General features: G+C 46.0%; 1 protein-coding gene across 1 annotated transcript in view; it reads left to right on the top strand.

Moving 5' to 3' along the window:
- The first annotated feature begins 2321 nt into the window (after positions 1-2321).
- LOC146203492 (cytochrome P450 4c3-like) overlaps positions 2322-14491 on the top strand; it is a 59642-nt gene continuing 47472 nt past the window's right edge. The window contains exons 1-2 of the mRNA XM_084603046.1: positions 2322-2520; positions 14017-14129. Of these exons, the coding sequence (XP_084459172.1) occupies positions 2322-2520; positions 14017-14129 (312 nt within the window). The remainder of the gene's footprint in view (positions 2521-14016; positions 14130-14491) is intronic.

Genomic DNA, 14491 nt, shown 5'->3' with positions numbered 1-14491 from the left:
AGGCCGGGTCGACATAGCCCCAGCGTCACGACACTATAGAAAAGTCTATGCTCCCGAAGCTATAGACTAGTAGCCATATAGCTGTCTTTAGTTGTCTTTAGCTGTCTATAGAAAATTCATTGCCTCTGAAGCTACAGACTGCACGCCATATAAGCTGCTTTAGCTGGCAATAGAAACGTGTATGCTCCCGGAGATATGGACTAGTAGCCATACAGTTATCTTTAGCCGTCTATAGAAATGTCAATGCCTCTAAAGCTACGACTGCAATCCATATAACCTGTTTTAGCTGGCTATAGAATATTGTATGTACCAAAAGCTATAGACCAGTTGGATTACATCCTTTTATGAAGGTGCATATACCGTCGGTTCGAATCCCTCGTACGACTTGTCCTTTAGCTTAAGAGTTATGTGCTGTATGCAACGACAAACCATATGTCACCAACCGCAATGCTGTACGACAAATGGATTCCGTCACAATCTTGGTATAACTGGTGGGAGCACTGTCGCCGCATGGAAGTACGCCTGCGGTGAGTACCTCAGACCCACGATGGGTTTAGTCGTGGGGCGACTAGTGACCGATTTTCAGCTATTTGGGCATCGAATTCAAAATAAACGTCCGAACACACACACACACACACACACACACACACACACACACACACACACACACACACACACACACACACACACACACACACACACACACACACACACACACACACACACACACACACACACACACACACACACACACACACACACACACACACACACACACACACACACACACACACACACACACACACACACACACACACACACACACACACACACACACACACACACACACACACACACACACACACACACACACACACACACACACACACACACACACACACACACACACACACACACACACACACACACACACACACACACACACACACACACACACACACACACACACACACACACACACACACACACACACACACACACACACACACACACACACACACACACACACACACACTTTATAAGACTGCAATACATTATGACACCAGAATTAGTCCATAGGTTACAGACTTCTATAGAACAGACTATAGAAAAACCTAAAGACAGCCATAGAAGCGGCTATAGCTATTTGGGCCAAATTTCTATAGCCGGCCATACAAAGGATTTTCTATAGGTGACCATAAAAGTTTATACCTGACCATAAAAAATGCTAAAGACTGCAGTACATAGGAAGCCATAAGTCCATAGAACAGGTTAAAGACTTCTATAGAACCGACTATACAAAAACCTAAAGACAGCCATAGAAGCGGCTATAGCTATATATTTGGGCCAAATTTCTATAGCCGGCCATACAAAGGATTTTCTATAGCTGACCATAGAAAATTTTTGTATGGGAATTATGTCCGCTGTCTCTTGGGAACACAAGCAGTAGTTTTACGATATGTTGCATTTTATTAATAAAAAAGAAAAAAAAAACGTCCGTCCGCGGCTAAGGAGGAAGGAATAAATTAGTGGGTGCGATCGCTCGCGATGGGGGCATGAAGAAGGCGGGTAAAAGTGACGTGATATCCGGTTTTGTCAGAGGCTTTCACAGGAGGCCGCTAGGTGCAGCAATGTCAGAAATATTCTTTAAAATACTTACTTTCGCTCATTTCTCTTGATAAATTGGGTTGTTTTGGTCACTCTCAATGCAATAGCTACCATCTGGGCTAGAATTCTTGGCGGCAATTTTTTTATTCAGCATACATTTAAGCTTTCATATCGGCCGACCACCGAAAGAAAGCCGAAAATCGCGTCCGAGGAAAACATGTTAATCTAAAGGCACGTGTCGAAGGCAAACGAAATTCCTTACCTTACGTCTCCTTCATGCCGTTGTCGCTGTTGGTCGAAGAAACGTTGCTCTTTTTACGTGCCGCGAATAACTATCCAAGCCGCGAATAGAAAGTAACTTAGGTTTGGTTTGGTTTAAGTGGTTTAACGTCCCAAAGCGACTCAGAGAAAACACTTAGTATTCCAGGTGGCGGATGCATGTTTTTGTCCGAATGACGAGCGTTGCTGTGAAAGGAGATCGCAAATGAGCTCCTGCATTGAAAATAAAAATCGCCTCAGCTCGCTGGTTGCGCGCATTTGCTGAACATTTCTGTTGTTCGTTCAGTGGGGCCCTGCTAGCTTGGGCTTGCGTCTGACCATCACCGAAGAGAGCGCTCGGCGAGAGTACGCGGTCACCGCCAGAGAGAACTACCCGCCCTGCCCTTTGTTGAAGCTTGCAAAACCTCAGCCGATCGCAGCCTCCTTCTCCAACAATGCTGTTTGCTCTCTGCGCATTCGCAGGAGTTATATTTCTCGCAGTGGCCTCGTTTCTGGTGGTTCACTTAGGACGCCATAGAACTTGGAAATATGTCAAGCGCATGCCAGACCCGAACGAGATGATACCTATGGGGACAATGCTGAAGATACACCTGAGGGCTTTGGCGATGAAAGACAAGGTTCCTCCTAATGTTGGTGAGCATGTGGACAAGTTCTATGGTTTTCTGTTTTTATATGTGTTCGCATGCGTTTCGCTTTGCATATTGGTTAAGAAGAGGTGAGGCCCGATATTTGGAAACTTTTCTCAAAATGGACAGAACACTTACCAAAATATGCAATGGACATATGGTGGAAATGAAGAGTCTTGTCGTGTATGGTATAGATCGAGTTTTATAATATCCAAGAAAGGAGATTTTCTACATTGAATTTGGCACTGAAAGTCTAAAGCAAATGATTGTTGTCACCTCTTGCGGCGAAACGCTGTAATGATCCTAGATGTAACCCACGTGACCACATCTTGGAAAAATGTCACTGGTTTTCGTAAGAGTGCTCTGTATTTTTGAAGAGTGCGTGCGTTGTTTTATTATATTTTGAACTCTCTGCTGCGCCCGTCAGCAAAAAGCCAGCCTCCTTTCGCCTTTCCTATGATGCGCTTTTAGCGTATGTCACGTCACTAGATGGCGCTACAGCTACAGTGCTATGTAGCTATAGCTGCAGCTACAAAAAGAAATTTAACAATGAAGATGACGCATATGCTGTATGTGGTAACTCCAGTGACACAATTGACCATATTATACTCGAATGTAATGGTATCCATCCGGAAGTTGATGCAGGCGCAATCACTGTTCCTGAAGCTCTGGCCAGGTGAATAAACCGGCGGTGGAAACTAGCAAAAAACGACTGGAAGATTGGTGGCTTAAAAGCAGAGAAGTGACATAATAATAAATAGAATGATGGTTTAGTTAACCAATCTAAATCAATATTTAAGATATAGGGAGAAAAATGAGCATGATAGCTACTGCTACCACCCCGTTTCAAAGGGGACGCTCCTATATTCCATCCATCCATCCATCCATCCATCCATCCATCCATCCATCCATCCATCCATCCATCCATCCATCCATCCATCCATCCATCCATCCATCCATCCATCCATCCGTCCGTCCGTCCGTCCGTCCGTCCGTCCGTCCGTCCGTCCGTCCGTCCGTCCGTCCGTCCGTCCGTCCGTCCGTCCGTCCGTCCGTCCGTCCGTCCGTCCGTCCGTCCGTCCATCCATCCATCCATCCATCCATCCATCCATCCATCCATCCATCCATCCATCCATCCATCCATCCATCCATCCATCCATCCATCCATCCATCCATCCATCCATCCATCCATCCATCCATCCATCCATCCATCCATCCATCCATCCATCCATCCATCCATCCATCCATCCATCCATCCATCCATCCGTCCGTCCGTCCGTCCGTCCGTCCGTCCGTCCGTCCGTCCGTCCGTCCGTCCGTCCGTCCGTCCGTCCGTCCGTCCGTCCGTCCGTCCGTCCGTCCGTCCGTCCGTCCGTCCGTCCGTCCGTCCGTCCGTCCGTCCGTCCGTCCATCCATCCATCCATCCATCCATCCATCCATCCATCCATCCATCCATCCATCCATCCATCCATCCATCCATCCATCCATCCATCCGTCCGTCCGTCCATCCATCCATCCATCCATCCATCCATCCATCCATCCATCCATCCATCCATCCATCCATCCATCCATCCATCCATCCATCCGTCCGTCCGTCCGTCCGTCCGTCCGTCCGTCCGTCCGTCCGTCCGTCCGTCCGTCCGTCCGTCCGTCCGTCCGTCCGTCCGTCCGTCCGTCCGTCCGTCCGTCCGTCCGTCCGTCCGTCCGTCCGTCCGTCCGTCCGTCCGTCCGTCCGTCCATCCATCCATCCATCCATCCATCCATCCATCCATCCATCCATCCATCCATCCATCCATCCATCCATCCATCCATCCGTCCGTCCGTCCGTCCGTCCGTCCGTCCGTCCGTCCGTCCGTCCGTCCGTCCGTCCGTCCATCCATCCATCCATCCATCCATCCATCCATCCATCCATCCATCCATCCATCCGTCCGTCCGTCCGTCCGTCCGTCCGTCCGTCCGTCCGTCCGTCCGTCCGTCCGTCCGTCCGTCCGTCCGTCCGTCCGTCCGTCCGTCCGTCCGTCCGTCCGTCCGTCCGTCCGTCCGTCCGTCCGTCCGTCCGTCCGTCCGTCCGTCCGTCCGTCCGTCCGTCCGTCCGTCCGTCCGTCCGTCCGTCCGTCCATCCATCCATCCATCCATCCATCCATCCATCCATCCATCCATCCATCCATCCATCCATCCATCCATCCATCCATCCGTCCGTCCGTCCGTCCGTCCGTCCGTCCGTCCGTCCGTCCGTCCGTCCGTCCGTCCGTCCGTCCGTCCGTCCGTCCGTCCATCCATCCACCCATCCATCCATCCTATGAAATTTGTTTGAGTGAGGCGGTTCCTATGACCTACTAAAGCTTTCTGTAGAAGGTGCATACGTTCTACCGTAACACTCTTGGGTGTAGAAGCTAAACTAGATGCTATGGACTAAAAAATGTCTAATTACTGTCTGACCGGGAAAATTATAAATCTTATTGGTGCATCACTTTTTCGGACCACAGTCATCATCGCGGTCACTGCTCACGATTTCCAGCATGCGACTGCATAAAAATAGACGCATGCACTGATAAAAAAATTGTTGGTAAATGTTTTCTACACCGCTTCTGGCAAAACCGCTCGAAATGGACTACTCGAGATAGGAAGCTTTACATTGCGCTGAAAGAAAAAAAAAAAAAAAAAAGGACGTTACAGTGCAGCCTGCTGCCCCTTTAACTCACCAAATGGGCATTTTTTACTATCGCTAATACACGGAGAGGTCATTAAAATTTTGATTACCCTGCTGTTTCGCGCATATTTTTTTGGTGCGTGTTAAAGCCTGCTTATGACGCGATTGTCTTATTTATTCCACGATTTCCCTAAATTTCATAGGTAGAGCACTCATCTGCGAGCTTCATGCAAACTAAATAGACAGAATAGAGCTAAAAATAACTGCGGAGGTTAATGCCTAGGCAAAAGTGAGACTGCGCGACGAATTTCCACGTAAAACTCCGTAACACATGATTTATACAGAAAGCGTCTATCGAGATTGCTTCATTGAAGCATTTATTCTTGCTAGTTGAATTATTATGTTTTATGAAATTATGCTAGGGAGAAAGAAGGTTATAATGCAGTCCACATGTAATAAAGAACGGCAGCGACAAGCAGTGCAGTCACTGCTGTGTACCGTAAAGGACTGAATGGTTCATCAACCTATGAATTATTGGATCCGCCTTACTGCAATAATTTGATGAAGTTCCCTGTATGTTACAGCGTGAACGCGCTCCACACAAGCTCGCCGTAGTGGCTGGGTTGTTACGGTACTCCAATGTTGAATCCAAGAACACGGGATCAAACTAAGAAATTTTCCCGAGTACAAATTCATGGCTTCCTCTGCAGGAGCGGTTATATAGTGCGTTCGTTAAAGCAGTATTACCATCAAGGACGAGGAGGGGGGTGAAGGAGGTGGGTCAAGGGATGTTGGCCAGAAAAAGTGTTCGAGTTGGCTGCCCTGAACTGGGGAAAAGGAATGAGGGGATTAAAAAGAGGAAGAGAAAAAGGGCGAGGAACACAGTCAAAATTTGTCACTCAAGCAAGTAGTATACATCTCAGGAAACAAAGCATGCAGTGTCTTGTAGGCCTTAAGGGAAATCGACTGCTGCTGTCATAGACCAAGTATATTATTATCGGCTATAGGGTGAGCATCCAGGTGGTCCAGAACACAACAAAAGTTTGGGTTTCGCTCGCTAAAGTAGGGCACCCACTCACGAGATGAGCGATTGTCTCCTCACAACAGCAGATTTCACAAGCATGGCTGTCGGCCATTCCCATCCCGAAAGCACGTTGGTTTGTAAAATGAACACCAATCCATATAAGGCACAGAAATGTTGATTCGCTACGCACTAAGCAGGTGGAAGACAAATGTACAGTCCATCTTGAGGCGGGGGTTGAAAAACGTTCCGTGTTCCACGCTGAAAGTGTGAGCTCCAAAGACAAAAAGCGAAGCCCACGCCCTGCGTCTAGCTTTTATACAGGAATACTAACTTGCGTTGTAGGAAAAACGGGCAGCCTCGTACGCATGGCGATTTCTTTTATTACCACAGTGTAGTGGCAGCCAATCAAAAATGATTTCATGATCTTTCGATGTGGCTGCGTGGTACAGCTTGCGGATCTCAGCAACGCGACCAGCAGCGTAGTGCCGCTTTCAGGCCTTGAAGGGCTGCTTTAGAATGGGTGAAAACTGTCCGGTTATGCGGGTATTCTTGGCTGATGAACTCAACTGCAGCCCGCAGGGCAGCTCCGCACCACTTCAAGATGTGAAATAAGTGTTCACTTTCCTCAAGGTTGAACCGGCCGGTATCTCCACACACACTGCGGCACTTAACTTAGCCACCTTTATACACCTGCATGCACTGACGGTGGTTTGAGTGTAGGTCATCGAACGTCATTTGTTTCAGAGCAGTCAATATTACACCAGTTTGTTTTTTTGTCATCATCATCATCATCATCATCATCATCATCTTTTATTAATCCTTAAAGGTCCCATTCGGGACATCACATCAGGGGGGGGGGGGTACAGGGTTGTGCAGCTGTCATACATGAACGTAAATATAAAACTAATGCAGAAATATAGAAATAAATATAGAAAATAACAAGATAAAAAGAGAAAATAGAAACAGTAGGTAAAACAAGGTGAAAAAAGGCAAGAGTAACAAATTCAGATAATCAAGTCATGGCAGAGTGGCAAACATATAAAACAGAATCAGATTACAGCTATGGAAGTAAAACCGGCTGGTCAGTTTGCAGGGCTTGGTGGCTTAGTGGCTGACATAAGGTACAGGAATATTATTTTTCATTGAGATAGTCAATTAGGAGCTGTATGAATCTAGAAGAATTAGCCTCAATGACAATGTGTTCGGGGAGGTTATTCCAGCTTTCTATCGCACTGGGAAGGAAGGATTTATTGAAAGAATTGGTGGAGCCGTGCAAACGCTGTATGCGTAAATAAACGGCGAGATGATCGTACTGGAGCTCGTAGAAGGTTTTTTCGAAGTGCTGGAAAGTTAAAGTACAATTTGTGAAAGACAAAGAATAGAAATTTTCCTGCGGAAAGCTAATGATTTGAGACCGAGAGATCATTTCAAGACTGTGATGCTGAGCTGCGATTTATACTGTGAGGCGATGAAGCGTGCTGCCCGATTCTGGATGGCTTCGAATGAATCTATCAAGTAGGTCTCGTGAGGATTCCATATTGTTGAGGGGTATTCTAGTTAAGTCCGTATGTACGTTTCATATGCTAGTTGTCTGGTGGCTGCGGTGGACATGGAAAGTGTTCTCCTGATGAATCCGAGTGATTTGGAAGCGCTGGCACATAGTTTGGTGATGTAGTCAGCCCAAGTTAGGTTGGGTGTTATCTCGATGCCGAGGTACCTGTATGAATTTGTTTGAGAGAGCGCTATGGAGCTCAGGGAGTGCGAGAAATGAAGAATGGAACGTTTACGTGAAATGTGCATGAAATTACATTTCGAGAAATTGAGCTGCATTAGCCAGTCGGAACACCACTTCTAAATTTGGGTTAGGTCATCCTGTAATATTACCTGATCTCTGTTATTGATGATGCGGCGATAAATGACGCAGTCGTCCGCAAAGAGACGGACACATGATAAAATACCAGATGGCAAATCGTTAATGAAAATTAGGAAGAGTAACGGAGCAAGAACCGATCCTTAGGGGATCCCGGAGATTACTCTATCAGTTTCAGATGCATGATTGGCGATGACGGTGAACTGCAAGCGGTTAGTTAAGAAACAGTGGATTCAGGATAAGACAAGAGGGTCAAGTGACAGACCTGAGAGTTTGGAAAAGAGACGCTGGTGAGGGACGCGATCGAATGCCTTGGCGAAGTCTAAGTATGTGATATAGGTTTGAAAAGAAGCGTCTAGATTTAAGTGAAGATCAGTTTTAAGTTCGCATAGTTGAGTTTCGTAAGAAAACCCTGTCCTGAAACCATGCTGATTTGGAAAGAAAAAACAGTTGTAGTCAAGGTGAGATGCGATATGCGAGTATATTACATGTTCGAAAATTTTGCAAGAGATACATGTCAGTGAAATTGTTCGATAAATTCAGGGGTCGGAGCGATCTGCAGCTTTGAAGACTGGTTTAACCTTGCTTAATTTTTAGTCGTCTAGAATCTGACTAGTATTAAGAGACTGGGCGAAAATGAGTTGAGAGATTTGGCTAAAATAGAAAGGTAAACCCGAGGTTCGTGTAGACCCCATATGGGTGAGCATGGTATTGAAGCAGAGGTGACTGCGAATGACGGATAGGCGCGATTTGCTTCAGTGACTTCGGCGAATGCATTACGTAGCCTATTTACTGGAAGAGCAGCGAGATGATGATAGGCAACCTGTATGATTTGCCGGATATGAGGTCTCATGGTTTCAACAGCAATGTAGGTGTAATATGATGTTCCCAGGCGACAAGAACAGTTTCTGCGGTCGACGTACCTACGGGAGTCCTAGGGGACAAGGGAGACAAGTTATTCTTAGGGCACGTAGGCACATCCGTACGGCTGGGATTAAAGCCGTGATTCATAGGCATCTACGTCGGGTGGTCTTGTACATAGTCGGGTAGGTTACGACTGCATGTTAATGAATATAGGTGGGATAACAGGGACAGAAATTAAATGGTTGACAAGGATCCGCAAGAAGACTTTCAGACGGGAGCCATTATCGGTATAGGCGGAGCTTCAAGCCTCCCTGCAATTTTTTCCTTTGGCTTATCTTTCTACTGTGAAACCATCTGAAATTATCAGTCACTCGATTTATTATGTAATGTCTCAGTTGTGGATGTGTCGGGAAGCGACCGGAAAGTCCGATGTTGCAAGGAGATATATCACATAGCAACATGGAATGTAAGATCTATGACGCAAGGTAAACTGGATGTCGTCAAGCGAGAAATGGACAGATTGAACATTGATATCTTGGGTATCAGCCAGCTCAAGTGGACCGGAATGAGAGAATTTAATTCCAGCGACCATTATGTCTTTTATTGTGGGCACGAATCCAGGAGAAGGAATGGGGTCGCTCTCATAGTAAACAGAAGAATGGCCGAAGCAGTGCCAGGGGACAACCCCAAAAACGACCGAATGATTTCACTTCGGATCCAAGGTCAGCCTTTCAACATAACAGTTATCCAAGTCTATGCACCAACCACTACTGCTGAAGAAGCTGACGTTGAGAGATTTTATGCTGACCTGCAATGCCTTTTAGACCGCACTCACTCATCAGACGTCCTTTTTCTCATTAGAGACTGGAATGCTAAGGTGGGGAGTGAAGAAATATCCGGAACTACAGGCAAGTTCGGTCTCGGTGAGGCAAATGAAGCTGGGCAGAGGCTAGTAGAGTGTTGTCAAGAAAATAACCTGACCATAGCGAATACTCATTTTCAACAAACAGCACAAGAGGCGCCTGTACACATGGACTTCACCGGACGGTCTGCACAGGAATCAGATTGATTATATTCTTGCCGGCAGAGATGGAGATGCGCTACACAAGCAGTAAAAACAAGGCCTGAGGCCGATTGTGGCACCGATCATCAGCTTCTTGTTGCCAAATTTAAGCTTCGATTCAGGAAAACGCAGAAAACTAGAAGGCCTTTCAGGTATGATCTGGATAAAATTCCAACAGAATATGCTGTTGAAGTGAGGAATCGATTTCGAGAATTAGATCTAGAAGACAGAGAGCCTGAAGAGATGTGGACTGATGTGCGTGATATAACACAAGAAGTTGCTACTAAGTTAGTTAAAAAGCAAAAGAAATGCAAGAAAGCAAACTGGTTATCTGAAGAGGCTTTGCAAATAGCTGAGGAAAGGAGAATGGAAAAATTATGGGGAAAAAGAAAGATACAAGGCTCTCAATGCTGATTTTCAGAAAATCGCAAGAAGAGATAAGAATGCCTTCCTGAACATACAGTGCCAAGCAGTTGAGGACAACAGCCAATTAAGGAACACAAGAGCTCCGTATAAGACAATCAAAGATATCAAAGGAAGCTTCTGTGCTAAGCTGGACGTGATAAAGGACAAACGAGGCAGGGACCTCACGGAAGCCTCAGAGATAAGAAGAGGTGGCAGGAATACACAGAACTGTACAAGAAGGACCCGGATGTGCAAACCCAACGTAAGACGGCTGTGATTACTGATCTAGAGCCGGGCGTCCTGAAGAGAGAAGTTGAATGGCCCTTAGCCAGCCTTGATAAGAACAAAGCTAGCAGAATTGATGGCATTCCATCTGAGTTGCTTCAAAACCTCAACCATGACGACGCTGTTAACGTTCTGTATACATTATGTCAGCAAATTTGGACAACCCTGCAGTGGCCACAGGATTGGAGGAGGTCAGTTTACATCCCTATTCCAAAGAAAGGCAGTGCCAAAGATTGTTCCAACTACCGCACGATCGCGCTTATTTCGCATGCTAGCAAGGTGATGTTGAAAATCCTCCTTGGTAGGCTGCAGCAGTATGTGGATCGGGAGCTTCCGGACGTGCAAGCTGGGTTTCGCAAGGGCATAGGATCATGGAAAAAGCAAGAGAGTCTCAAAAACCCATCTACTTCTGCTTTATTGATTATGCTAAAGCATTTGACTGCGTAGATCACAGAAGATTGTGGCGAGCTCTCCAAGAGATGGGAGTTCCAAATCACCTCATCTATCTCCTCAGGAACCTGTATGAAGGGCAAGAGGCCACATTCAGAACTGGGCATGGTCTTAATGATTGGTTTCCGATTGAGAAAGGAGAGAGACAAGGCTGTATACTGTCGCCCTGCCTATTTAACCTATATGCTGAGTGCATCACGAGGAAGGTCGGTCTGGACGAGTCTTCAGCTGGAGTGAAGATTGATGGGAAAAGTATCAACAACCTTAGATATGCGGATGATACCACTTCAATGGCAGAAAGTAAAGTGGAACTCAATAGACTTCTGATGCGCGTACAAGAAGAGAGTGAGAAGTTTGGGCTTAAACTGAACATTAAAGAGACAAAGATCATGGCGTCTTGCCCCATCAAGTCCTGGAGCATCAAGGGACAAGAAGTGGAAGCTGTGACAGATTTTCTCTTCTTGGGCTCCAAGATAACCCCGGAAGGAGACTGCAGCCATGAAATTAGGAGACACCTACTACTGGGAAAGAGAGCCATGGCTAGCCTTGACCGCCTAGTAAAGAGCAGAGACATTAGTCTGCCAACCAAGATCCGCATAACTCGTGCTATGGTATTTCCAGTTGTGATGTATAAATGCGAGTTGGACTGTGAAGAAGGCTGACCGCCGAAGAATTGACGCGTTTGAATTGTGGTGCTGGCGGAGAATCTTGAGAGTTCCTTGGACGGCCAGAAGATCAAATCAGTCGATATTGTCGATCATAAACCCTGACTGCTCATTGGAAGGTCAAATTCTAAGGTAAAGCTCAGCTACTTTGGTCATCTGATGAGAAGAGAGGAGTCGCTGGAGAAAGATTTGATGTTGGGAAAGGTTGAGGGTCACCGGAGAAGGGGTAGGCAGCGAACGCGATGGTTAGATGGCATCCTCGAGGCTCTGCAGATGAAGTTATGTTATGTTAGGAAGATAGTGAGAGACCGGAAAGCGGGACGTGATATGGTTCATAGGGTCACGAAGAGTCGGACACGACTGAACGACTGAACTGAACTGTATCTGGGTTTCTATGAAGCACTAAAACGACAATAATGGGTTTAACTGAATATCTCTGTTGATGAAGATGTTCACGCTCCGAGTTTACCTAAGAAGACTCTAATTCTTATTCTTCAAATTTCTTTGAAACTGTGGGTGATTCCTCTGCCCGAGTGGGCACACGAACTGATTCGAGGCGAGTCATGTAAACACAGGGGTTTATTCCTCACATGTCCGGAGATAAGAGTTGTCGTGTTCGGGAGCCAGCAGCAGGAGCACCCGCACTGAAGGCTATCCAGCGAGGAAGAGAGAGAGGCGACGGGAGAGGCCCCCGCGTGGAACCGGTTATCCCGGCACAATTAGCGGGGGGAGGGAAAGGGTAAAGAGGCGCCGCCTCGGTAGTCGCGGGAAAAGCGCTCCCTCCAAATGTGGCTGGCGCGCGGTCCCCACAAAATATAACAGGCGTTATACAAAACTTTATTGTACCCGTGAACCAGATGCTTTCAGAACGATATCAGAGTTAAATACGGCTACAGATGTTCTAATTACCCTATAATCAACCTCGAAGGATTTTGTTCGAAATATCAGATTTGACGCCTTGGTTCCATGGCCGAGAGGAAAATATATATCCTGTTTTGTTGGATTCAGCCCCGTCTTAAATCTTGGCGATTTTTGTGGTCTTGGAGCAATTACGCTGGCGACAAAGGAAGAGCCATGATACTTTACCTGAAGCTGGCACGGTACTAAATGTTAGGCAATACAAAACACGTGCAAACGCGATACGAACCGCGCTCTCGTCGATGAATCAGTCGAGTGAGCTCACTGCACCCAATAAAATCTCAAGGAAACATACTCATAGAGAATTTGCCATTTGCTTTTACTTCCCCCTTTCCCCTCAAAACTTAACTATGCTGTACGCTAATCAATTAATCACATGGGCAAGTATGCAGTTCAGTTTTTCCAATAACGAACGACAATGTGCGGATATTTTTTTCGGAGTTCAGAACTGGGGGGGGGGGGGGGGGGGGGGGCAACAACTCTTTTCTGCTTTCTTGCAAATTTTAAAGAAAATATATAACCTTGTCTGGTAACAACTATTGACATCACAATGACTTTGCTGCCGACAGCACAACCGACTCCTGCTGATTAAAAGTACCAGAGAAATTTCCTTTTAATTGGACAAGACTGTAAATATCATTAATTAGTCTATTTTTCAAAAATATACTCGAATAGCTCACATGAAAGCGATATTTGAGCCCACAAGGGTGTAATAGAGCTCGGTTATGGAATTCAAAGGTAAAGTACATATCGCTCAGAATTAGGGACGAGTACAACTACTTTAAGCATTCTTATAGTAAGTGCAGATTACATTAGCTTATCCTACCTCATTATATATACTCATTTGCTATTTGTTTGCTTTTCCCGGCAGTCAACGTAATTAGCTGAGCCAACATGGTTTAGAGAAGCTGAAATATTTTTTTGCACTGAAAATACCAATTGACGTCATCCGTGACGTCGTCAGACCATCGAAAGTACAAAATGCATACGCCCGTATATGGTCTGCCGCGCATAAAAAGTTTTGTGTAGTGTAGAAGCTGAAAGATTTCGTTTTGCAATCTGCGAAATTCTGTAATGTTTACAGCATGCTGACAACTTTCGCCTTTCCGTTCGATCTCTGTTACATTCCAAACTTTGGGAAGAAGAAAAATCTTTATACGACACTGCAGAGGCTTCAGAAATATTTGTATAACAAAAAGGAACCTTTAAGTAGGATTTGCAGTGTTCGATGACGGTTTGGGAAACGCGATGCATTGCAGAAATTAAGTGATTGCCTATTCACGCGCATTCGTACTGCGTATGATTTCAGTATACATGCAATCCCGACTTGCCCTAGCTCTGGAGTATCAAAAAGAAGGATTGTTTGCCTTCTACGTGGGGACAAGACCTTGCGTAACAGTCTACAGGGCGGAACACGTCGAGGTGAGTTTGTTTGGGAAGTATTTTTATTGTATGCATTTATGTTTTCACTGCGACGTCTTCGCTCAATGCAGGACTATCACCCGTACGTTCTAACTCTGTTACCATGCGAAACCTGCGGGGGCTCTGCGTAGTCACTCTTTACTTTATTCCTGCGAAGCTTCCCGAGTACTGCAGAAAGGGGGTGCTGCTGTTTCATGAATCAAGGGCAGGCGGAATCGCTACGCCTTTTTCGAAGTTACGTACACAAGAAACAATGAACGCCTTTTTTGTCTCGTATAAGTTCGGTGCATTTAAAGGTAACAACTGAAGATGCCAAGGAACCGATTGGCGGATATGTTTAGGGTCCCCTTAATGCGCAGTTT

The sequence above is a fragment of the Amblyomma maculatum genome, chromosome 1, assembly GCF_055883805.1.
Source record: "Amblyomma maculatum isolate TAMU_Amacu chromosome 1, ASM5588380v1, whole genome shotgun sequence".
Taxonomy (NCBI): domain Eukaryota; kingdom Metazoa; phylum Arthropoda; class Arachnida; order Ixodida; family Ixodidae; genus Amblyomma; species Amblyomma maculatum.
Note: the sequence above shows the minus strand (reverse complement) of the source record. Positions and strands in the feature narration are given on the sequence as shown.